At 36.3% G+C, this 26,331-nt stretch overlaps 1 protein-coding gene across 1 annotated transcript; it reads right to left on the bottom strand.

Moving 5' to 3' along the window:
* Positions 1-23,768: 23,768 nt before the first annotated feature.
* On the bottom strand, positions 23,769-24,455 carry LOC145098156 (uncharacterized). Its single transcript, XM_079035827.1, has one exon. The coding sequence runs from the start codon at positions 24,453-24,455 to the stop codon at positions 23,769-23,771; it is 687 nt and encodes a 228-aa protein (XP_078891953.1).
* Between the last annotated feature and the right edge of the window lie 1,876 nt (positions 24,456-26,331).

Here is a 26,331-nt window from a genome sequence, read left to right as displayed (position 1 = left end):
AAATGTCATTTTTTGGTTCATGAAGTTACTTTCTTGATTGGTGATAGTCCAAAATAGTGGGATCTTATTCTTCCACAAGTAGAATGTGCTTATAATCAATCAATTAACCGTAGTACGGAAAAGAGTCCATTTGAGATTGTGTATGGCAGAAATCCATTCACCCCGCTTGACTTAGCTCATCTAGCTGTTATTAACCAGCTTAGTGTTGAAGGTGATGAGCAGTGGAGTCAAATTAAAGAGCTTCACCAACAGGTTCGTATGCAGATTGAGAAGCATAATAAATAGTATGTTGGTCGAGCCAATAAACATCACAAGTGAATTGTTTATCATGAAGATGATCTTGTGTGGATACATTTAAGGAAATGGAGGTTTATGAATAGGCATTTTAGTAAACTCCAGCCAAGAGCGGATGGTCCTTTTTGTGTTTTGAAGAAAATCAATGATAATACATACAAGAATGCATTATCGGGTGATTACCATGTGTCTGTTACATTCAATATTGTAGATTTGTCACCTTCCTTCGTGGATTCTGATGGTGAAGCGGACTCGAGTTTGAGTCCTTTTCAAGAGGGGAAGGATGATGTAGGTAGTACAAGTGTTGATGCATGGCTTGATGATCTCAACACTAGTATGAATGGAAGTATGATGACATCAATGTTAAATCTGCCGAAGTGATCCAACAACTCAAAATTTGATGAAATATGAACACAACATGTAAAATGGTCCGATTAAGAAAACTCATCGCTTTGCCGTGACGTGTGGTGTTTTTCGGCCACCCGAGATCGTTTAGGGCTTCAAAACGTGTTTTTTTTTTATTTTTTTAATTTACGATAACTTTTTATTTTGAGTTTCGATTTAAATAATTGATTGCAGATCTTTTCCAAATCAATTATGATCCCCTAGGGTTAAGAACTTATGCTTATCTTATCCTCCTTATAAGGATATCGTTTTCATTGTTTTGAGGACAATTTTTTTTCCGATTGTAATTAATAAAGAATCCAACTTTGGAGTTATCTTTTTTTCTTTGAGTTTATGTTGTTTGTAATGTGTCATTCAATTCGATCATCTATGCATCATCTTTGAAACACTTTGTTTTGATGTACTATAAAGAAGCCATCAGTAGCTAAAGAAATTAAGTTTATATTATCTTGCAGAGAATAGAAATTAAATGTACATGGCTTCAAAATTGATGGATTACAATAAGTCAAAAACTGTTTTAACCGAACGGTCTCGAGTAGTATTGTCATTTTTCGTTCTTAGGATAATCAGTTGAACAATTTTGGGCTGTTTTTTTCGGTTTGTTCTATTGATTGCCAGAATGTCCAAAGTTATTTAAGTTGTAATTATACAAAATTTCATTAACATTAATACAAAAAATAATATGTAACCTTGAATCAAATATCTTTGAATGAGAGAACACAAAGAGAAAAATAATTATTTTAAAAGAATACTTGGGTTTGGAAAATGTTTGATATGATATTTATAGGGAAAATTATTTGAAAAATAAAAATAAGAATCACATGTAAGACCAGTTAAAGACCTAAATAAGACATGTTTAATATTGAATCGAGACTAATTCTAGACCAATTGGAGGGATCGAGATTGAACCAAGACTATTTGAAGTCCAAAATCGCAAACTGATAATTAGATTTTAAGTTTACACCAGACCTAGATTGCTCCGTTCTAAACTAATCTAATCAATGTCTATTTCTTGAGACCAATTTGAACCGGTTAATGTACTTATTTAGTGCTACTTCATTAAGTCAAGTAGATCTTTTTGACTAACTTTACCTAAGAATTTGTTTGTTTTTATTAGTATAGGTTTTAATAACTAAATGTCATCACTCTAAAATCTTGTTGCTTTATTTTTAATTCTATAGTATGGGAATGTAGACGAATAAGAAATAATAAAAATAAAACATGCATTTTCATACATTTATTTATTCCATGATATACATAATACATAAAGAAACATACAACATGCATTTTCATACATTTATTTATTTCATGATATACATAATACACAAAGAAACATAGAACATGCATGTTCGATTAAAAATCAAACAATGCATATTTATTTAAAAATATATAGATTTAGCAAGTTGTTTTCTTCCTTGTTATTCTAAAAGTTGCATTAGTGCTTTAAAGTCATCAATTTTCATCAGCTTCTTTTTCTTCGACATTAAGTGTAACTCCAAATTTAGATTCCAGTTCCTCTATTCGCAATCTCATTTGCATCCATTGTCCCTATACTTATAGTCTCATTTATGGCCCCATCCTCAGTTCCAATCCCTATATTTGCGGGCACAGTACCAGTACTACCAGTTATATTATTACCTCCACCAGTACCCGTAATACCGGTACCTGTACTACCAGTACCAGTACCAGTCCCCATCCCTACCCCGAACCCGAACCTCATTCCTGGACCTCCCATACCAACCCCCATCCCCAAATTTAACCTTTTTACTCCTCGAAGCCCACAACTAGATCCTCTTTTGGCATCACACCCATCGTTGAATGTTCCTCCAGCCTTTCTAACTCCCTCACCATGCCTAAAAGATGTCTTCTCCTCTTCAACAAGATTTTCACTATAACCAATGTTAACCATGCCAATCAAAATCAGGAATACAAAAGATACACCAACAGAAAGCTTGAAAACCATCATGTATACTTTCTTTATTAATATTATATCAATGAGTTGTTATAAGCCAAAAAAAATCACAACTATATATAAGTATTTATATGGACACTAAGTCACTAATTTAATAAGGTGGTTGAGATATAATTATATTAACCAATTTTTGCGTCCGAAATTATGTACTGATATTAATATTTTATAATTAATCTAACCTATATGATTTGACAAGACCATCAAATATTTTTAATTGTTTTATTTTACTAATAGGTATTAATTATATTCATATTTTTATTATTTCAATGACATGTCACAAATCTATTAAAATCATCGAACAACTATACTATATTTTATCTTATTTTCTTTTATTTTTGAACGGCTAAATGTATTAAAAAAGCTAGCAAGAACAAATTAGTTCATGAGGGGATTAAGCATCTACTTATTCCGATTCTTCCTAGCTTTTACGATTCCTATTACAATACTAATTATAAGAAAAAAGAAACGAAAGAATCAAATATAAACTCTTTCTTGTACTTCTTGTTGCCAAAAACAAGGTCGTTCAGGTACGTCCATGAAACCCAAATGAGGGTAGCACAAATCGATTCCATGATCACCCTATAGAACCGAGTCGCGAAATACCATCAATCCATAAAAAGAATTACGGCACCTCGCAAAAATTAGGAATCAACTTATCCACCCACTAAGCAACTTTAAGCCATAGAAGACGTGCAATGTTACACTCAGAAAACAGATGATTCCCCTACTCTTGTTCCACTTTACAACACATACATAACAACTACTCAATATCAACACCTCTTTTTGTCCAAGTTACATCTAGTAGGAGGGTTATTCAAAAGCACTCTCCAAACAAAAATGTTAATTTTAATAGGAAGACATGTATTCCACCGAGAGACCAAACCACTTGAAGGGAGATTCAAGTTATCCAATCTAATTCTAGCATCCTTTAGCACCAATATATCATAAACACCAATTGAGCACCACCAAGAACAAGTTAATTGCACAATTGGATCGACTCTTAATTCATACTTGTGAGTTAGTTTGTTATGTAAATCCCTCATTATCAAAGACAAATAAGAAAATTGGAAATAAGTATTTATGTTCGTCGGTTAGTATCCAAGTAACTTAAAAATTAACTCACAAGTATGAATTAGGAAGTGTACTTTGTGTATACTTTTTAGTTTTATCAAATACGACGTTGTAATAGGGATAAACTGAGAGTGCTATAACAAAAAAAAAAAAAAAAAAAAAACTATGTTGATATTCCTTGAATTTGACCCCAACAATGTCTAGGATAAATGTTTTTTTTTTTAAGAAATGTTGTATTTTTTTAAAGAAAAAAAACCAAAGTTGTAAAAGATGTAAAAAAGGCTGTAAATTTTTTCCCTAAAGAAATAAGTTTAAAAAAAGGTTTAGGTTATTTTTGGTCTCTTAATTTTTGTTTTTGTGCTCATTTGGTCACTTAACTCTTTTTAAATCATAAAAGATCATGAAACTTTGGCTTTGTACTCATTTAGTCACTTAACTTTTGGTTTGGTCATATTTAGTCACCTAACTTTTAAAATTGTGCTCATTTGATCACTAAACTTTTAACCTTTTTCAAATGTTTAGTGACTAAATGAACACATTTTTAAAAGTTAGGTGACTAAATGAGTACAAATGTAAAAGTTAAGTGACCAAACCAAAAGTTAAATGACTAAATGAGCGTAAAGTCAAAAGTTTTATGACATTTTAAAACTTAAAAATAGTTAAGTGACCAAATGAGAACAAAACCAAAAATTAAGTGACAAAAAATGACCTAAACCCTTAAAAACACATATAAAAAGTAAGTTGTAAAAAAAGGTGTGAAAATTTGTAAAAAAAAAAAAAGATTTGTACGAAATGACTATAAAATTAAAAGTTGAGTAAAAATTATATAATATAAAAAGTTATTGGGTTTTACTTTGGTTAGGATCAGAAGAAAATTCAAAGGTTAACTTGGACTTTGGGATTTTTGATGCACTAACAAATAAGAGGATGGGAGAGTTATTGAACGTTTAACATATCAAGCATAGCGCATTTTTGGTGTAGACATCATTTAAAAACACAACACAATTGTTATAAACAAGTTATTAAAATCAAGATGTAAGAAAATATAAGTATTGTATTGTTACGTTATGACAGTGAGGATTTAAGGGGAGGTGAATACTTTACACACGGTGGGGTCACGGGAAGTGTCCGTGCAATGCACAAGTGATGAATAATTAAGAGATTAAGAGAATTACAATATATATTAGGGGTGGTCAAAATACACAAAACTGATAAATAGACAAACTATATTAACATTCCTTGACGAGCTAAAATAAATATTCAAAAATTCATGTGAATTGTCGATAAGAAAACACTTTTACTCTACATATTTCGAGGTGTTTTAAACGTTATTAGTTTGAAATTAGTTTCAAGATACGATTTATGGTTACTAGAGCATGACTCTAAAACTTGATTGGAGCAAAGTATTACTCATCTTATGATCAAACCATTTCCAACAACGTCTAATTTCTCTTCTTGTTCATATAATTGCACTAAGATGCTCTTGAATGATTAGTTATGATACAATTTCACAATTACTAAGATGATCATAAAACATGATACTAAAACACTTTTCTTTCTTTTCATATTTGAGAATCATTTATCTTTCTGCCTATTCTCCTAAATAGATTCTTCTATTTGTTTTGTTACTCTTTGAACCTTTTCAAAAGTATCAAAATTATGCTTAATCTTATAAACATAATTATATTTGTTGAAGTATCAGTAAATCATGACGAAAAGAGTTATGGTACCTTGTGGTGGATCAGAAAAGTCTATGTCAACATATATTTGATCCATTAGTCATTCATTTGTCTCACATACATATGTAAACAATGAATTAGTCATAATTTTCCAATGAACAAGATTCTCATGCATCATGCAATTCAAATTATGTGACTCCAAGTTTTTTCCAATTAAAACTTGGTGATGAGATTTCTTTTCACTTGGTCAACTATGACAGTACCATAAACACGTTCTTGAAGAATCAATATCCCCTATTAATATTGTTATTATTAGAAACATAACCAACACTTTTCATTAATGCCTCTGTAAGGAAATATAAGATAAGACAGCTACCAAAAACTTCATTTTATTGCTAAAAAGAAAATTGGAACTTGTCCTTACAATGCATAAAATGAAAAACTATATTTCTGGACATCTCCAAATAGTAATAGCAATCTATTAAAACCATCTTAACTCCTTATTAGTAGTTTCAAATTCCGACCATCGAACCATGTGACAAATATCCATCTCTCACTATCAGATTTAGCTCACTTTGTTCAAGTTTCCGTATTTCTTTTAGATCCTGCAATTCCATCAAAAAGTGATCATCACATTATGTATAAAAAGTCTATAAATAGGAACTTAAAATGAGAGTTAGATAACGCCACACCAAATGACTTTTCCATCTTCGAGACCCTTTAGGTATTTAGGGCAACTTCATTTCCATTGTTCCTTTAATTGGAAGTAGAAACAAATGGAATTATTGGGGGTCAACATATGGAATGATTTTAGAATGATCCTTTCTCTTTACCATACAATCAAACGGTTTGATGTTGGCAGATCCCTTTCTATTGGGAAGATAAACATTTTCTTGATAAAAGAATGTCACCATTGTCAATGTCCATGAAAACTTTGGGATTAGACCTTATAAGCATTTCTACTTCAATTGTGTTCTTAAGCATTTCTGCTTCAACAACTATCAACATCTCTGTCAAATCAATTAGGGTCACGTCAAGATTCCTCATATAAAATTTCTTTATGAACTGTCTATATGACTTTGGAAGCGATAAAAGAACCAAATCAATGGCTTGCTCTATCAGGAATATGACACCCATTCTTCCCAACTTATTGATGTGCGATTTCATTTTAAGAACATGCGCACACACATAATTTCCATCTTTGTGCTTACATGCCAATAGGGCTTGAGTAGTTTCATATCTTTCAACTCGAGGAAAATATGACAGTGGGAGAGTCATAGGAGGAGGAGGAGGAGGAAGAAGAGGAGGAAGATTTGAAGAGAGATGATGTTCAGTGCCGCCATTAACCAAAGAAGGGAAAATATTTTTACCTTGACTCGAATGTGGAAGACCATCTCTATAAAAACGAGGAAAACAATTCCAGGAGAATGAGGAAGACCATTTCTATCTTCATAAGACATCTAAAAGGTTGGGAGAAAAGAAAATTCAAGTTAGTTAATTTTAATCCTTAATTATTAACCCATAAATATAAATTAAGGCTAGGATCCATATTTTCGACTCAAACTTTGAAGAGGGATGTCGGAATCAAATTGGGAATCTATTTTAGGTAGGTAAGGCTTTTACCAATTTCACTCTTATGAAACTCCTAGACCTTTTGAGATTCATTAAATCTTATCAATGATATGTTAATCTCGAATTATTCCCTTACCAATTGTGACTAGGATGCCGATGATCACAATGAAGATGTGAATAACCATGCAAACCCGCTTGACAACCTCGATGTCATTTATCATCTCGAATTGACGTGCCGATAAACCACACACGCTTCATCAATCATGATAATTTTAGATTTTCCATCACCTCAACTTTATAATCCCAAATTAATGTGTCGGTTAGCCTTACACGTTCCTCCAACGACATATAAAGGGTGATGTGTATTTTCATGGATTAACATACACTTCATATTTTTCCTAAAATAACTAGAGTTGGGATTTGTATAAAAGGTTCTAGTACTTTAATAGCATCATACTTTAATAAGGTTATGTCCTATCAACCTGTTCGGCTAACAACCCTCCACCGTGCAAGGGCACGGTAGGTAAGAATAGACACCCATTCAACGGTCATTTTATAGGTCATTTCCTTATACCCCCTTATAACATGGCTTCGTGAATGAGTCCTATTATTGATTGATTGACTTGTCTTATACATATAATATATTAAACTTTTAATCATATATAGTATAAGGTGTGTTTTAAATCTTTTCAAAATACAAGGTTCAAACATTAATTATCTAAATTATCATATATTAATCAATTAATTTAAACCTATAATGAATTTATAATTATCCTTTATTTATCCTTATAATTAATTTAATTATTAAATTTACAAAAGATCATTCAATTTAATTTATCTAACTAAAAATTATCAAATAATTGTATATCCTAATATTTATGGTTTTATTAATTACCAAACAAGGCATTCAAAGATTGTAATCGGGCATAATTAATACCAGATAATGACCCATAATAATACCAAAAATTAGATTAGGAAGATAACAATCGAAAGTTAGGAAAAACACATCTCACTTTGTGAAAGAGGCTCTGCCACGTCATGAGATCAATAATTTTTCTAAAAACTGTTTTGTTCAATTCATCTCATGTGCGATCAATGTTTGACAAGCTAAAGCTCTGATACCGCAGATGAGTTTTATAGAATACAAAATCATGTACAATATGAAAAACACTTAATAGTTAAGAGTGTACATGCATCCTATAAAGGGTCTATCACATAACACGTAGAAGGCAACATACTATGAACAATAAAACTAGCATAAGCCTTAATATAATAGGAATCATGGGATTAGGTTTACATACCTTTGGTTTGTTGTTGTAAACACATCACTTCAATCTCGTTGTAGTGTAGGTCTTGGAAAACTTAGCACCAAAAAGATGGTTCACACCTAAACCCTAGAACTAGAAGACAAAAGGAAAGAGGAGAGAGGATATTTTTGGTTGAGCAACAGTGGTTTTCTTCATAGTCTTGAACAGCTTCGGTATGATGGCAAATAGAGTTTGACAAAATTTAATATACTACTGAAGCATATCCGTAAACATCTTCTTATCAGCTTCACTGTTCTGATTGCACCTATAGATTATATCGAGAATGTGCTCCAAACACGAAGTGGAGAACACGTGTTTGTCAACGAGAGCGAACATGCATTTTTGACCTTCGCCTCTGGTGAACATAAGAGTATGAAGTTGTGGGTCGATCTTTACCTTCATCATCACGTTCATGTCGCTTGCCTTCCTAATTGGCTTGATTGTGGGCTTCTTCCTTAAGGCAGAGGCGATCTCCTGATCTGTCTTCACGACTTCAAGAATATAACACACCATCATACGCTTGATGTGATCGATGATAGGCTCATACTCTTGTTGATTAGTCAACAAGATATTGTTCAGGAGAATCCAGTCATGAGGATTCAAATTTGGCAAATTAGCGAGGGAGATCACATGAACAGAACTGTCTGAGCCTCGGGTTACTTTGAATTTGATATTGATAAACTTCCCTTCCAAAGTAGGTTTTAACACCTTGACTGTAGTGATCTTCTGTTTACTCCATGTCAGGTATTGCGGTTGAGAGAACGTAAGATAGAACTCAATCAAGTCTCGATCAACCTTCAGGTCAGGAGAGAGGATAGCAACCTTTGACTCGAAACAGTGAAAGATAAACGCCTTTCGGGTGATTGGCATATCAAATTGAGAGTCCTTGGAATTCTAAAGATCAAATGACAGGACCGGTTTGAGCCAATGTGTGCTTGGAGATTCATTTACCTCCTTCAAAAGTTTTTCCATCATCCACAGAGGGAACATAGATTTTTTTCGTTCCATTGCATCGTTAACTTCTTTTTGTTTTCTCTCCCTTTCAGCTTCTTCCTTTGCTTTACGAAGCTTTTCCTCAAGCTCTCGGTCATTTCGCTTTATTTTGATATCTTCAAATTTGGGAGCTTTGTCTTCGGTTTCAACCACATCTTCGGTTTCTACCTCATCATCATCACCAATTTTCTTCTTTAGTTTGTCCTTCATACTGCCCGAAGCTTCATTACCCTTCGGTTCAGCAGTGGCTTTCAGTTGGGAGATGGGTTCGCTTTTTGGAGGTTGTTGTGGTTGACCCTGACTAACATCTTCTCCTGCTTGTTTCGGAGGGACAACAGTGTCCGGAACACCTGCAATCTGGCTTAGAATATCAAGAGCAGGTCTTAACTTCTCAGCCAAGTAGCGTCGAACCGAGATAGTAAGGAACGAGTTATGTGCTTCCAGAAGATTTAAAAGAATAGAATGCACATCCCCAATGCTACTTTTGATGACAGTCCGCTCTGATTTATGTTCATCATTTTATTTTAGCGCCTGATTGAGCTTGAGAGCTTGAGTCTTGACTTTTGTGGTTTTGAGAGCTAGTTCATCCATGACCTTATTTTCCATGGCTAGATCAGCCTGGAGTTTATCAAGACGTGTATGGACAGAAGATTGAAGCTGAGTGTAGTCAGTCTTGATGGCTTGGCGTGCCTCATCAAAGTGCTTCTTTTCAGCTTGAAGCTCGCTGGTAAGATTATCAACAGAAGCATTCACCATTTGAGCATTCTTCTGAGCTGCAGCCTGAAGAGAATCAAGAAAAATGTGAGCATCTTAAATTACTTTTTCGACTTTTTCGGTTGCTTGCTTGCAGTCGTTGGTGGATGCGTCAACGGCAATTGAAGCTTTTTGGCATGAGGAAGTGGAAGCCTCTACAGCTTTGACAACATTAGAAATGAAAGAATCATGCTCTTTAACAAAGGTTGCCAACAGAGCCTTGATGGCAACTTCAGAGTATGCCTCACTTGGCGTAGAAGAGAAAGAAGAAAGCAATTGGTCAAGCTTGTCATTCAGATCCTTTAAATGCCTCTTCATGACAAGAGTGTCATCATCATCGTTACTTTGAACTCGATATGGGCTAACATAAACATAATCAAACTCTATTTCTGATCCACCAAGAACAATATCAGATTGGGGTGAGGGAGGTGGGGATTAAGGTTTTGAGGTAATTGGGGGTTCGGTTTCTGAAGTAGGTACCCCCGTATCAGATACGTTGACACGAACTTGAGGTCTGGTTGTAGTAGTAGTGGTTGTTGTAACTTCGGTGAATAAAGGGGTGAGAATTGGAATTGAAGTTGTAGTTGAAGATAAGATGGGAGGAGGGCATGGAGCAATTGTTATCGAAAATGATTGTGTAGGAGAAGGAGGAGGTGAGTTTCGGTTACCTTCATGAGCTGGTGAGGGTGGAGGCGAATTACCTCTCGTGTTGAGAAACGTCATCATCACTAGACTCTGGTTCGGGTTGTTGGTCAGATGGAACGTAGTCAGAATCACTTGAAGAAGGAGCCTTCGGCTTGTGTGCCTTCTTCTTGGTCTTGCGTTTCTTTGGAGCCGAATAAGCAACTTGTTCAGACTTTTGCTTCTGGGGTGTAGCAACTTTCGATGATTGACCTTCCTTCACCCCTTTTCTTTCAGGCTTCTTTCCTCATTTGGCTGGTTTATCTGCTGCGTCCAGCGAGATTTGCATTTCGGGTGTAAGCTGCCTTGGTTTGGAAGGAGGTAGCTTCTTGTACTCATTCATAAATTTGCTTTTACTAGAAACACATCTATACATGGATTCCGGAACCAAACCAATCAACATAAACTTCGATGGATCAGAAACTATTATCTTCTTCGTGTGAAAGGTAGCAATAGATGACATCAACGAGTCTGCCATTGTTGGAAACTGAAACTTCTCCATAGCCCATTGAGTAACAAGAGTCCAAAACCTAGCATAAGAGATTTCGGAGTATCGAGAAGTAGAACTGGGACTTTGAACCAATTGAGACCATAAAATAGACCCGAAGTCCATGTTGATCCCATGGTACAGACCGTAGAGAAGGGTCATGAACGCCTTGCTCGCTCCATCAGAACCTGCAACCCTCTCTGATAAACCCTTGAAGAAGAGGGTAAAAAAATATTCCACTGAGGAGGAAGGCATGATTTCTTGAACTTTGTAATAGTGGTGAGAATTTCAGTGTACCACATATCATAGAACATTTTGAAAAGTTGAGTGGTGGTAATGGAATCAGGGTTGATCATGGAGTCGTCGATAGCAATACTTAGCAACAAGTAAAACCTAGCTTTAGAAATCGATGCTTTTTGATTGAAGATATCAAATAGAATTCTCTTCTTGACCTAATCGTACACAGCAGTAGAGTAAACTTGAGAAAATAGTGACATGGGAACGTACTCCACCTTGGTTAGGGCAACTACAAGTGGTGAATATTTAAGGCATTCAACCACTTGCAGCATGTAGGGATTATACTGGAAAGGTGAGAGATCAATGATGAAGTTTTGATTTGGTTTAATGGTGAGAAGAGATGACTGGGCTCTATGCTCATGAACAGAAGAGGAATCCGCCATTGATCAACCTTGAAGAGAAAGATGAATAGTAGAGAGAATTAATCGTATAATGCTTGAGAGGATTTATGAGTGGTAAGAGCGTAAAAGGAAGTTGACAAATCCCTTTATACGATTACCATGAGAGAGAAAAATCCGGAGTGATGATTGTACGATCCTCTGATGTAACACCTGAAAAAGCGCGATTTGACAACTGTTGCCCCGAAAAGTGTGTCAAGCGTGCCAAGCGGCGTGAGAAAGGAAATGATTCAAATTCACGCGCCTAAAATCTTATCCTTTCATCTTCTCTTTAATTTTTAAACGATCCAAATTCCCATTGCAATGTCGAGTCAACCTTTCGCTTCATATGAAATTGCCCTTCGCTCCCAACATAATGTACCATTACAGCATATTGAACCGAACATTGTATCTGAGAAATAGCAATTAGTACCACGATTAAGACTTGTGGAAAATCACAAAGATCTTCGTGTAAGAGTGTGCCAAAGAAAATGTAATAAAGCAAATAATTTTTGGGATTTAAGTGATGTCAATTAAGACATGAAATTGTGGATCCTGGGCATGAATCTCTTCCTTCAAAGTCAAGAGAGACTTAGGAGTGTCTGTGTGGTTTCCCGTCGAAATACGATCAAATGTTTATTAAGAAACATTGAAAGTCATCTTTTAATTGTATGGCTATTAGGGTGCTTTCGCTTCATTCAAACTACGGAACTTGATATAAGACCAAAAGTTGGATGAAGTACTTGTGAGACTGGTGTAGTCTATAAAACAAGTAAGTTTGATCAATTTTCAGTGACTTGGTGATTCTAGTAGAAATCTCAAAAACAAGAATAAACTGGTTCTTATAGGTAGAAAAGCCTTGGTGTCAGACAATTTCATAAAGATCACAGAAAAATTAAAAAGAGATTTATTGGTACCTTCCACTAAAGTGGTTTCGTTAATACTTGTGTGAAATCTAGAACACTTGATTGTTCACCATCAATTTGTTATAGGTATTGGATTTTGGGTTTCACTTAGCACGTGGTGAAGCGAAGCTAAGATCATCAACACAGATGTTGTGTAACCATAAACCTCAGTGGTAAATTCTGAGAGTCTCAAGGGTTACAATTATGAACCGAAGTGTGATGGAGAAAAGTGATAAGGAGGTTAAGGAACCGAGAGTACCTCTGCTATATAAAAAGGACCGAGCAGAAAACTCTTAACTCAATATGAGACGAGTAAGGTAGCTCATGACTTAAATGATTTTATCAGCTTGATTGGGAAGAAATGATTTGTATATATCAAATCAGTAAGGCTTCACTTGAAGTTTTTGAGGCTTTGGTCAACATACAGCAGCGTGCTTCTAGGGACACTTAGCTAGTACAAAGATAAATAGATTTATACCGGTCCTAGCTCCATCATTTGAATTGTCCATGATGCCTTTCAGTGATATTTTTTGTATTTTTGATTTTGAGAAAAAGCGACAAAAACAAAACAAAAAAATATATATTTTTGGATTTTATGAGTTTTCTGAAAAAGGAATAAAAAAACAGAAAGAGAAATATTTTTGAATTTTATGAAAAGAAATATTTTTGAATTTTATGAAAAGAAATGAATAAAGAAAAGATATACATAGTGTACAAAGTATACAACCGAAACTCCACCTAAAAGTAGTGAAGCAAAATGGACCGAGCGTTCGGTTCATTTCGGTTCCCGAAAAATCCGGAGCCGAAATAGACCCAGCGTTCACTCTATTTCACTTGTTCAATTTTAATGAGGCGAAAGTTGTTTTGGTAATGACTCATCTTCCATCATTCCTAAGCCTTGGAGTATTTTATTAAAACTTACTTCAGGTAAGGCCTTAGTGAAGATGTCAGCTAGTTGATCAGTGGATCGAACAAAGTGAATTTCCACATTACCATCTTCAATGTGATCTTTGATGAAGTGGTATCTCAGTACTATATGTTTCGTTTTGGAGTGTTGCACTAGGTTGTTACATATCCTAATAGCGCTTTCTGAGTCACAATAGAGTGGAATCTTCTTCATGTTTAGGCCATAGTCTCTAAGTTGACTTTGTATCCAAATGACCTATGAAGTGCAAGATGCTGCAGCAATATACTCAGCTTCGACTGTAGAAAGAGACACACATGTTTGCTTCTTGGATTGCCAGCTAACAAGTTTTCCATCAAGGAATCTTCTTCATGTTTAGGCCATAATTCACCGGGTACCAAAAACCGAGAGATGAGGTTGGCTTCAAATACCAGAAGATATTTTTCACAGCCACTATATGAGGTTCTCGTGGATTAGCTTGGAACCTGGCACAATAGCAGACATAAAACATGATATTTGGTCTACTAGTTGTTAGATACATAAGAGACCCTATCATTTGACGATAGAGTGTCATATCAGCAGCTGGTTTCTCCAGAGATGGTGTCAACTTCGTTCCGAATGCCATTGGAACCTTCACTTTAGAATCTCCTAACATATCGAACTTCGCTAGTAGTGTCTTAGTATAAGCATCTAGATTAATGAATATGCCTTCGGGTCCCTGTCTTATGTTCAATCCAAGGAAAAAGTTAATCGGACCCATTGAGCTCATCTGAAATTTCGTCTCCATCAATTTTCGGAATTCAGTTGTTAAGCTAGGATTCGTGGAACCGAAGATGATGTCATCGACATAAATTTGGACGATCATTAGGTGTTCACCCTCTTTCTTGCGAAAGAAGGTTAGGTCAACCGAACCTTTTTTGAATTTAGACAATTTCAGAAACTGAGGTAGAGTTTCATACCAGGCTCTTGGGGCTTGCTTCAGACCGTAAATAGCCTTATCCAGAATGTAGCAATGATTGGGAAACTTTTCATTCTCAAACCTAGGTGGTTGCTCAACGTACATTGTCTCTTCTAGTTCTCCATTCAAGAACGCACATTTTATGTCCATTCGAAAGACTTCAAAATTTTTGTGAGCAGCATATGCCAGAAAGATCTGAACGGATTCTAACCTTGCTACAGGAGCGAAGGTTTCTTCGTAATCTACACCTTCTTCCTGACAATATCCCTTAACATCCAACCTTGCCTAGTTGCGTATAACGTTGCCTTCTTTGTCCATCTTGTTTCTGAACACCCATTTTAATCTTACCATAGATGCATCCTTTGGTGTGGGAATCAGTCTCTAGACCCGATTTCGCTCAAACTCATTGAGTTCGTCTTGCATAGCTTGAACTCAATCAAAGTGATCAAGAGCAGTATTCACTGTTTTTGGCTCAATCTTGGAAACAAATGAATTAAACATACAAAATTCTACTTGAGAGAATAAAGTAGTTTGCTTCGCTTTCAATTGAGAGCGTGTAAGAACTCCCTCAGACGATTCGCCAATTACTTGCATTTTTGGATGATCGCGTGTCCATTTTGCAAGTGGGGGATAATCTGGATCATAAACAGGATCCAATTCAACATTTATTTCTTCTTTGAATTCTGATTGAGAATCTTCGTCATTTGTATTATTATTCTCCCCCTCGAATGAAGAAACAATCTCAACATCTGGTTCAGAATTCTCCCCCTCGATTAGACTTTCATGGGTCATAGTTGGAGATGGGTTCTCCCCATGGAATGGCAAGTCAGGTCGTTTTGTTGTAGATGAACTCTCCCCCTGGAATGTAGAACATCTGTGAGTAGGTTCGCTCGAGCTTTGAGGTTCGCCTAGATCTTGAGGTTCGCTTGAGCTTTGAGGTTCGCCTTGATGTTGAGGTTCGCTTTCCATGTCTTGCACAGCTTTGTTTATTTTCTCGTTTAGTTTGTCAACTTTATTATCTGCTGCTTTTTTCTCCGGTTCATCAAAGAGCATTATGTACTCCTCAAACAGATTGATATTGGAACCGTGACTTGACCTTTTTGTAGAAAGATCTCCTTCATTGGAATTTCACTTGATTGAAGTCTCTTCACGTAACTATCATCGAATTTGACATAATAGGTTTCTTCAATCTTCTTTGATTTTCTGTTTAAAACCCTATATGCCTTGGAAGTAAGGGAATAGCCAAGAAAGATCCCTTCGTCGACCTTCACATCAAAGTTGTTTCGGTTCTCTTTCGAATTAAAGATGAAGCACCTAGAACCGAAAACATGGAAAAATTTAACATTAGGCTTACGATTATTCAGAATTTCAAAGGGTGTAATGGAAAATCGCTTATTGAGGAAGGTTCGACTCTCGGTATAGCAGGCAGCTGCAATTGCATCAGCCCAAAAGTACAGAGGCAAAGAAGCGAAGTTGAGCATGGTTTGGGCTACTTCACACAACGAACGGTTTCGCCTTTCAACTACACCATTTTGCTGTGGAGTATAGGGAGAAAAGAAGTTGTGAGACACTCCCTTTTCAGTAAGAAATTCTTCAAACTCTTGGTTTTTGAATTCCAGCCCATTGTCACTTCGAACATTTCTAACCACCTTTCGTAGTTGAAGCTCCACTTGCTTAATAAAGTTCTTGAGCTTTGGAGTCGCCTCTGATTTCTGTTTAAGAAAGAAAACCCAGGTGAAGCATGAAAAATCATCAACAATAACGAGAATGTACTTACTACCAACAATGCTTTCTATAGCCGAAGGAGCACATAGATCGATGTGAAGAAGCTCAAGAGATTCGATGTTTTTTGTGTTGACAATTGTGGGATGTCTTTTTCGGCTTTGCTTTCCCATTTCACATGCAGCACACAGATGTTCCTTGTTAAACTTTAGAAGTGGCAGTCCTCACACATGATCACCAAGAACTAACTTGTTCATGCCTTTGAAGTTAAGGTGTGAAAGTCATCGATACCACAGCCAACTTTCATCAGAATGAGCTTTCGTTAGGAAACATGCAGCAGACTTTCCACGTATCGGGTTCAGATTTAATGGATACATTTCGCCTTTTCGTTGTGACATCAGTAGAACCGTCTTTGTTTTCTTTTTAATGATTTCTGATCCTTCATCATCAAATGAAACTTTCAAGCCAGTCCCTACCACCAATTGCGAGACACTGATGAGATTGTGTTGCAATCCTTCCATGTATGCCACCTTTCGAATCGAAAAATCCCCGTTTGTGATCATCCCATAGCCTTTTATTGTGCCATATGAGTTGTTACCATATTTGACACATCCACCATCTTTTAGAGCCCGAAACTCCCTCAGCTTTTCCCTTCTTCCTGTCATGTGACGCAAGCAGCTACTATCTATGTACCATTCTTCGTCGAACTGCTCGTCTCTAATAACCTGTAAAAATCAAGCAGATTTAGCAACCCAAAGTTTCTTGGGTCCACATGAGCCTTTTATAGAATAGGGAATTGCAATTGAAAGATAACCCATATAAGTTCTTTTTATTAGAGTGGTTTCATCTTTCATTTTAATGGTAAAGACCTTGATTTTGTTATCTTTTGGTTTGCTTAAATTAGGTTGAGGATTTTTATTTTGATTCGTAACAGACTTGTTTTCGTGTTGCCTAGGGTTAACTGACGTCTTCTTTGGTTGTATTTTGTCTTCAGAGACTAGCTTCCCTTCTCCCTTGATATCCTTGACATCCTTGTTAGGATTTTGATTTGGTCGAGAATGAAGAGGATGAGATTTAGGACCAAGTTGGGCTATCGGTTCTTGTCACCACTTGATCTGGGACCGAAACTTCTTTTTCAGTTCATTTGACTGCAAGATTGGCAGTGGGTGCATGGACCAGAATTGTCCTTTGACCCTGCTTTTGTCTTGAAATTTGATGCCTTTTCTGTGCAAACATAATTGGAGTTTTGGGATTGACAAAACTACTTCCTTTCATTGAGATTCTTTTGATATCTCCTATTTCGCTGGCATTTTTATTCAGCAAGTTGCTTTTGATACTTGTGAATATTTGCTTTCAGTTTCGGTCTCTTAGCTTGAGATTCATTTTTCATTGAAGAGGTTTTGCTTGCCACCTTTGCAGGTTCGCTAGGAATCTCTTTGGTACCACTTGTACTTGGTACATCAAAAATTACGGGCTTATTGAGTGGTTCTGCCACGTATCTGCCTTTAACCCTCCATGAGGTTCTCTTTGATAAGCCGACCGTCTCATCTGCATTGTCAATTGGAGCAGACCATAAATGAACTTCACAGCCACCAGCGTTGTCTTCGTCTACAATGGTTGTAAGTTCGGTTGCCTGTTTTGGAGTGACTCCTGTTGTGGTGTATACCTGATTAGGTACAGTTTGTATCTTTTGATATACCACAACCTTCTGTTTCAGTACCTTGGACTTATCTTGGGACACCTGAGCGAACTCAACCGAATTTTCAGATATAAGACATTTTGTAGGTTCGGTTTCGCTTTTGACAAACTCTGAACAGTCAACTTCATCCTCTACAGATATCTCACTCATATCACTATCCTCGTCAAATTCAGAAATGTTTTCCATGTTTATTTTGTTTTCTGAACTCAACTTAGCATTCAATTAGTCAAATTTTTGCATGGTTTCGGTCTTTATTTTCAATTTATCATTTCATCCAAAAGGTTTTTAAGCATGTCCTTATGGTCTTTGGATGTAATAAAGGACTCGATTTTGTCCAGACCGATCTTATAGGCATCATAGATTTCATCTAAAGAAACAATAGATTCACAGTTATAACCATCAATATCAACTTCTTCCTCCTTTAACTCTAGGAAGGGCAAAATCATTTTGTGAATCTTTTTGCCAATCTCACAATCTGAATGTAATTGAGTGATATTAGTGTATAAATGTAACAACCCGTCCTTTCAGGTCCTTGAAATTCGAGTCTTATAACCTCTTTGAAAAAGTAATTAGAATATCATCGAAAAATGAAGTATTCAAAGGCTCTGTTTGGAGTACGCTATGTAATAGATATCGTTTTAAGGTTTCCAAGCATATAAAGAACACTAAAATCCGAGTTATAACGAAGAAGTTATGACCATTCCAAGTTTTCCGACCAACACCGGCAATACGAAGTTACGTAAAAACGCGAATTTTCAATAAAATACTTTTAGACCTTAGGTGTCTAAATGAAAGTCATAGATATCGTTAAACTACAAACGTACATAAAAAGAACGCTCAAATCGGACATCGTATGTTTAAGTTATGATTTTTCCAATTTCGGCTTAGCAGCAGACAACTAAAAACTCGAATCGGAGATCGAGCGACTTTTGGCCGGAATGACCTAAACGAGAATCGGAGGTCTCGACAATGGTATTTCAGCGGTAAAAAGTCTGGTAAAAACCGACGTCAGATAAAGAAGTTATGAATTATTAACGAATTTTCTTACCCCGACCTTTTAAAAATATAATATTAAAAATAATTTCGGAATTTGCCGACGGAATCTAAACAAAAGTTGTAGATCGTAGTCTCACCTTCGCGTGGATATAAAGAACGTCGAAAACGGAGTTCGTATGAAGGAGATACGAATTTTAGAAGTTTATTTAAAATAAATATAAATTTAAATATAAACTCTTAGTAATATCCGAAGAGGAGTCAGCAGATAGGACCGAGGTACGCCCTGCGTACCCTCGTACGCCCCGCGTACTCAAATCAAGGGCTCCGGACTGTCCACGTCGCTCCGATGTTTCTTCCGAGGATGCAGTAAGCCATGACGTCTCGTACGTCCTGCGTACGAGCGTACGCCCCGCGTACGCGAGGCTTCCAGACCCTATAAAAGGGATGCGAGGGTGCCGGCCAAATTTGCTAATTTCCTTCCATTCTCGCGCCGAAGCTCTGCGTTTCAACCCTCAGAGTCATCCCAAAGGCCCGGTTTTCATATCCAAGGTGGGAAGAAAGTTTTACACTCCCGAGACACCCGAGATTCCCGAGAATCCCGAGAAAAAAATCCGTTTCCCGAGACAAAACTCTGCCCGGTTTTCTGCTCGCTTTCTTCAAACTTTCAAGTGAGTTCATACCCCTGCAAACACACTTTAAATACGTTTTTAAATGCTTTTCATACTCTTTTAGGGGGGGGGGGAATACAAGTAAACACACGACTAAAACCGTGTGAAACATCGATCTTTTGATATACTTTTCATACTGTTGTTTTAACTATCTTATGAAGTTATTATCATGCAAAACACCTCACAACACAACTTTACCCTCTTGGGATACAATATGTTTTATAAATAGAAATATGTTTTAATTATACGTTTACATACAAATACATCATATCAAGAGTAACCATCGTTTCTAAACCGTTTTATACATTCAAAGAACTTATGATTTATACTTTGTCGAACATTGTGAAAAAGGATAAACTTTGCATACAAAACTATTACTTTAATACAAACTTAGTTGAGAATCCGTGAGGCGTGTACATCTTCAAATACTACCTTTTGCTAAAAGGTATCGCTACAAGTCCTGTCTATAACCAGAGTCTCCCGTTCGGAGAACGTGTCAAATGTGTATAGATCTATACGGGAAGTCATGATCCCGCGCCCTGACTGTTAGCTACAGTCCGTCCTTTGGGGTGACAGTTTGTCATAACGCTACGACGCCTGAAGAACGTCGCTACAGGCATATTATGTTTAGTATGGTTATAAAACTCATCGGATATACAATTATTATGGTATTATGCTTTTATGAACGAGTAGCTATTAAAACTATTCTTCATCTAACAAGTGCGATCTTCGTATAGCTTTATTATGTAAAACTATGACACAACTTTTAAGCACGTCGGTTGCTTGCGATTTTCGGTCTTGGAGACTGCCAGTTATGTTAGGAAAATAAGGGTTTTTCCTGTATACAAACCAAACAACTAATAAGAAAATAAGGGATTTTCCTGGTGCAATTATTTACAACTTATAACACGAACATCCATATGCATTTCATACTTTTATAAGAAAATAAGGGTTTTTCTGGGAAAACACAACAATTCATATCTCAACTATTAGGGAAAATATGGGATTTTCTGGATCTAATACATTCATTTTCAACACAACGAATCATAAATCTTTACATTTGAAATACTGCGTTTTCTGGAAAACATACACGAACTTTCGAATGGCGTACATTTTCTCAAAACACTACTCATGAACTCACCAACTTAATTGTTGACACTTTCTCTTTGAAATAACTTGTATTCTCAGGGATCCGCTAAGCAGATTTGGAAATCAACTTTTGGGGATTAACGTGCTGACGTTAATTACTTCTTTTGAAAGATGTTTATGTATTTAACTTTTGAACATGTAACGAATACAATTATGTAAACATTTTGGAAACTTTAATATATATGGTGGTGTGTACTTTCCTTTCTATGAACTGTTATGATACTGAATATGACGTCCTCCGCCCCCCGAACGTTTCCGCCGTTCTGGTTTGGGGGTGTGACAATAAACATTTAGCAATTAAGCAAAAAATGTTTCTTTGTTTCAAAAGCTTTAAATTATCACGTTGACAATAAATAACTTCATCTTTCGCCCTAACTAACTCCACCTCCTTCTGCTCTATCCAAATTCTTCTTTCCTCACTCTGTGACGACACCCAACTGATTTAATCAGTTAGGTTAGAATTTTCTAGGCGATTTTATTTTAAACTACCACTTGAACTAGAAAACTTGAATTTTAAATCATTTAATTCCTTTTCATAGTTATTAACTGGTATTTTCAGAGACTCGAGGATAGATTGTACCTTCTTGTCTACGAAGCACTTGTGTTCTCTTTCCTTCGCTTCCTCGCCTTCGCCTTCAGTTGTGTAACCTCTCATCTGTGACACTTCAGCAGTCACCATCAAACATCTTCCATAAAACTCAAAATTGCCTTCTTTTGCCACAAAAGCTCTGCCATGCGTGGGCTTGCGAACTTCTTCATCTTCAGAATCTGTAGACCAGACTTCTAAACCACCGAACTCATCATCAACAATGTTTCCCTGCATAATTAAAGCATTCATAGTATGGTTAGATGTTTTCTTCTTATTTATTCCCTCCAGCTTGCGTGAATGGTATGCTTCATCATCTTCTCCATCCTTCTTCTCAGCCAACTTTCTCAACATGCAATCTTTGGCAAAGTGATTTTTGTCGTGGTAGAAATTGCAATCACAACCGGAGTCACCAAGAAGCTTGTTCTCCTTCTTCGTTTCTTCATGCTGAGGAGCGCTTTTCGGTTCCTCTTTCGCTTTTTCGGAGCTATAGCTCCCTTGCCAGTTTCGGTTCTTAGTGGTAGGGAACTTTTTGCGAGCAAACTTTTTGGGATTGGAGACCATTAAAGCATATTCATCATTCGTCTGATCACATTCAGAGAGATCAAACTCTTCTTCTTCTTCATCCACATTCTTCCCTTTAGAAAGAAGAGCCAACGATCCCATACTGGAGACCACATTCGTTTCCTTAGTCACAACGCTTTCGTGTGATTTGAGTATTCCCACACGCTTAGCCAACGAATAGGATTTGAACTGTTCATGGGCTCATACATTTGAAACCACCACCATCAGTTCGGGTCTTAGGCCATTCATAAAAGTGACCTTCTGCTCAATCACTTCTCTGCCAATTCCATGCTTGATCATCTTGTTGAGGAGATGATTAAAGCGATCAAAGGCCTGAATGAGTTTTTCTTCTAGCTTCTGCTTGAAATTACCAAACTTAGAGAGCAAAACGGTTTGCATTGAGTGCTCTAAATCTTCATCTGTAAAGTATAGCTCTTTAGGCCTATCCCAGATTATTTTCGCTATTGTGCATCTACTGTAACGTCTGTGTTTCTGGGCTTGTCATTAATGTTAAGTTAACATTTGTAACCCGTTTTGAAATAATAGAAGTGTATTATTTGAGTATTATGCGTTTTGTGCTTAATTGTGTGTCTTAATTTAATTAAGAATAAAAATAAGCGTCAAAATGAAATGTTAGATAAAGTCGATATCTATGGATAATGTTGTAGTAGTTGAAACAAGGATTTCGGATATATAAAGGATGCCGAAATCCGAGTTATAACGAAGAAGTTATGACCTGTCGAAGTTTCGCGTCAGAACCGCCACAACGCTGAATGACGTAAAATACGAAATTAAGATAGAGCGATATTTAGCCCTAGTAATCTAAACGAAAGTTGTAGAGTTTGTTAAACCACGAGTGTGCATAAAAAGAACACCCAAATCTGACTTCATATGAGGAAGTGATGATTTTTCCGAAGTTTCGACTTAGCAGTATGCAGCCCGAATCCTCAATTTGAGATCGAGTGATTTTTAGCCGAAACAATCTAAACAAGAATTGAAGATCTCGTTAATAGTAGTGAAATGATAAAAAGATAGGCGAAAGCGGACGTCAGATGAACAAGTTATGAATTTATAACGGAGTTTTCCTGTCCCGACCTACTAAAAATAATATATAAGTAATATATTTATAATATATTAAAAATAAAGTCAAATTTAGCCAATGGAGTCTAAACGAGAGTTGTAGAGCGTATTCTCACCTACGTGTCGATATAAATAACGTCGAAAACAGAGTTCATATGCGAAATTTATGAATTTCTGAAGTTCGGGGCGCGAAACCCCAAAACTGTCAGCCACCACGACGTGGCAGGAGCTCTGGAGTCTGTCAGACCCACTTGGAATCAAGGGCGAAGCCAAGAAATTTTTTTAGGGTGTTCCTAATAACTTATTAAACATCCAAAAACTAGAAACATATATAAATTATCAAACAACTGCAAACTTCAAACATGTACAGATTACAAATTCACTAAGGTTGTCGACGAGTTTTCATTTTATCAAACATATTGTTGATATCTTGATTGGAAACATCTGCAAAACCCTCTTTTTCGATATAAGCAACCAAGTTATCATTCATCCATTGATCTCCCATTTTATTGCGTATCCTATTCTTCATAATCTTCATAGCGGAAAACGATCTCTCAACTGTTGTTGTTGAAACCGGTAACGTCAATGCTAATTTGATGAGCAAGTAAACCATAGAAAACACTTTATCCCTTTTTGTTTCAACCATCTTCTATGAAAGATCGCCAATCCCATTTAGATTCAAAAACTCTGACGAATTCAACATATCGAGAATATAAGTTTCTAGTTGATCGTTAAGTATCTCCAAATCCATATCTGAAAAATCATTTGGATATAAACGAGCTAGCTGAATTAATTTGTTTTTATCAAAAGCTGCAAATGAGTTATTTGGATTGAGACACGCCATGAAAAGAAGCCATTTGGTGCCAGTCTCACTAAAATGGCTCTCTAGTTCTGTGTGTTGCAAATCAATGACATCGTAGAATAACTCTACACGATAGTAGTGTAAGTTTGTCATCTTTGGATATTTTCGTCGTGACCGTCCAGGAAGTAAGAACATTGCATCCATGTTGCAAACCTCAAACTCGTGTTTTTTACAAAACAATGTAGTCTGAGTGAGCATAGAATCCCATCCACTATCCCTCAAATTTTGCAATTGCATCTTGCAAATTATAACCAAGTTCATTGCATTTACAATATCTTGATCTTTCCTTTGCAATGCTTGGGACAACTCATTCGTAATACCCAATAATTTTTTCATGAAGTGTAGAGAAAATATGAAATCAAAGGTCTGCAAGGAGTTAATTAACATATTAGTTTCACATTTTTGTTCTGGGGTTGCTCCATCTTCCGTAATAATCTCAAGAACATCTAAAACGGATGGAAACAATGTAATCATACTTATCAAAGTACCATAATGGGATCCCCAACGTGTGTCTCCCGGTTTGATAAGAGATGTTTCTTGATTGAGGCCTCAACCACTTATGATTTCACCTAAACCAAGTGCTTCAATAACTTTGGAAGCTTGTTGTTCTCGAAGATGGTCAAGACGCTTGCAAGAACCTCCAACAACATTCACAGCATTGGTTAGCAACACAAACAAAGAAACGATTTTTGAATTATTTTTTTGCCACCGCTACAAGAGTAAGTTGAAGCTGGTGAGCAAAACAATGAATATAATATGCACTTGCATTTTCATTCAAAATCAAAGTTTTAAGACCACCAAGTTCACCTTTCATATTACTTGCCCCATCATAACCTTGTCCGCGCAAACTGGAGATGCTCAACCCATGTCTTGAAAACAAATTATCGAGTGTCTCTTTAAGTGTAATAGTTGTAGTATTTGGGACATATACAACAAAAGTATACCCTAAATCATAGGAATCGTATCTACTCCAATTCTAAATAAACAAATTAACGGAATCCCAATTGCTTTGCTGCCGACATATACAACAAAAGTATACCCTAAATTCTTTGAAAATATAAAATATTTACATACAATAAGTCAATAACCTGCTGCTTTGCTTGCTTGCTCGATCGCAAACTTCAATTTAGAGAATTAGAAATTTAGAAGACGATGTCTGGTTGTCTTACTTGCTTGATCGCACTTTTTCTCCATCTAATTTCCCGCTAATTTGATCTAATGAGATTTGGGGTTCAGACTAATGAAAGCGACGAGAGTGGGCCTGGCTATTTGGGCTAGTAAAAAAAACAAAAAAAAAATTAATAATCTGAGGGTGGGCCTGGGCTCCCTCTGGCCCCAACGTGGCTCCGCCATTGTTTGGAATGACGCATGCAATGACGACCCAACCACCACGACGTGGTAAACCGTACCACGACGTGGCAAAGGCTAATTTTTCCCTATAAATAGATTTGAAGGGTCAGCCGAGTTTGGTTGCTCAAATTCTCTCCTCTCACTCATATTACCTCGATTTACGTGCAAAGAAGTACCCCCGAAGCCCCGGTATCATCCCGAGACCCGAATCAAGTCCCGAAGCTCGAAGATCCCGCAAAGAAAAGAGTTTCCGAGCCGAAACTCTGCCCGTAAGAAGCACGGTGAGTGAAGTGAACCCAGTTTCATCGAAGAATACTACTCTTAGAGTCGTAGTGTTGTCCGATCATCTTTTAATCAAGTGAGTGTATAGTTACTTTCTTCTAACGCATAATTATGAAGTATTTTATACAAAATACGTGTTATGTGTATATTTTGTTGTTATATGTGTGAATGTATATTCATTTTCTTCTATCCCATAGAGATGATTTATTCTCTATGAAATACGTGTTATGTGTATGTATCTCATCTGTTGATTGGAATATGTATTGAATGAGAATGCTATATAGGTTTTAAACTATGTATAAAAATATATATTCTTATCTACTAATATGTTGGGTAGAACATTGGTAGATAGTTGATGTGTGATAAACAGATGAAAGGCCTCGATGTTGTTGTTGTTGATCTAGTTATTCAGCGGAGTATGGATAACGACCACATACTCTTTCTAGACAGTCATGTGGAACGCTAGCAGACTCATAACCTGTAGGTGTTGTGAACGATGTGTTCACCGGTGTACTTTATCCCCCTTATGGTTGCCTTTAGGACATTTACAGTTGAGGAAACCCCTTTGCAATAATGTCCGTCCCGATGAAAATCCTAGATTAGGTCCCTTGAGATAGATGTTGTTTTAGGGACGTAAAGTGAGGATAACGGGAATGGGTAATCGGGTTATTGTTGGTTAGTGAAATTAAATATAATTATTTATTGTGGGTTGAAAACT

Source organism: Lactuca serriola, chromosome 4 (assembly GCF_051521515.1).
Source record: "Lactuca serriola cultivar US96UC23 chromosome 4, Lser_US96UC23_V15, whole genome shotgun sequence".
NCBI lineage: Eukaryota > Viridiplantae > Streptophyta > Magnoliopsida > Asterales > Asteraceae > Lactuca > Lactuca serriola.
This window is presented reverse-complemented; position numbering and strand designations above follow the sequence as displayed.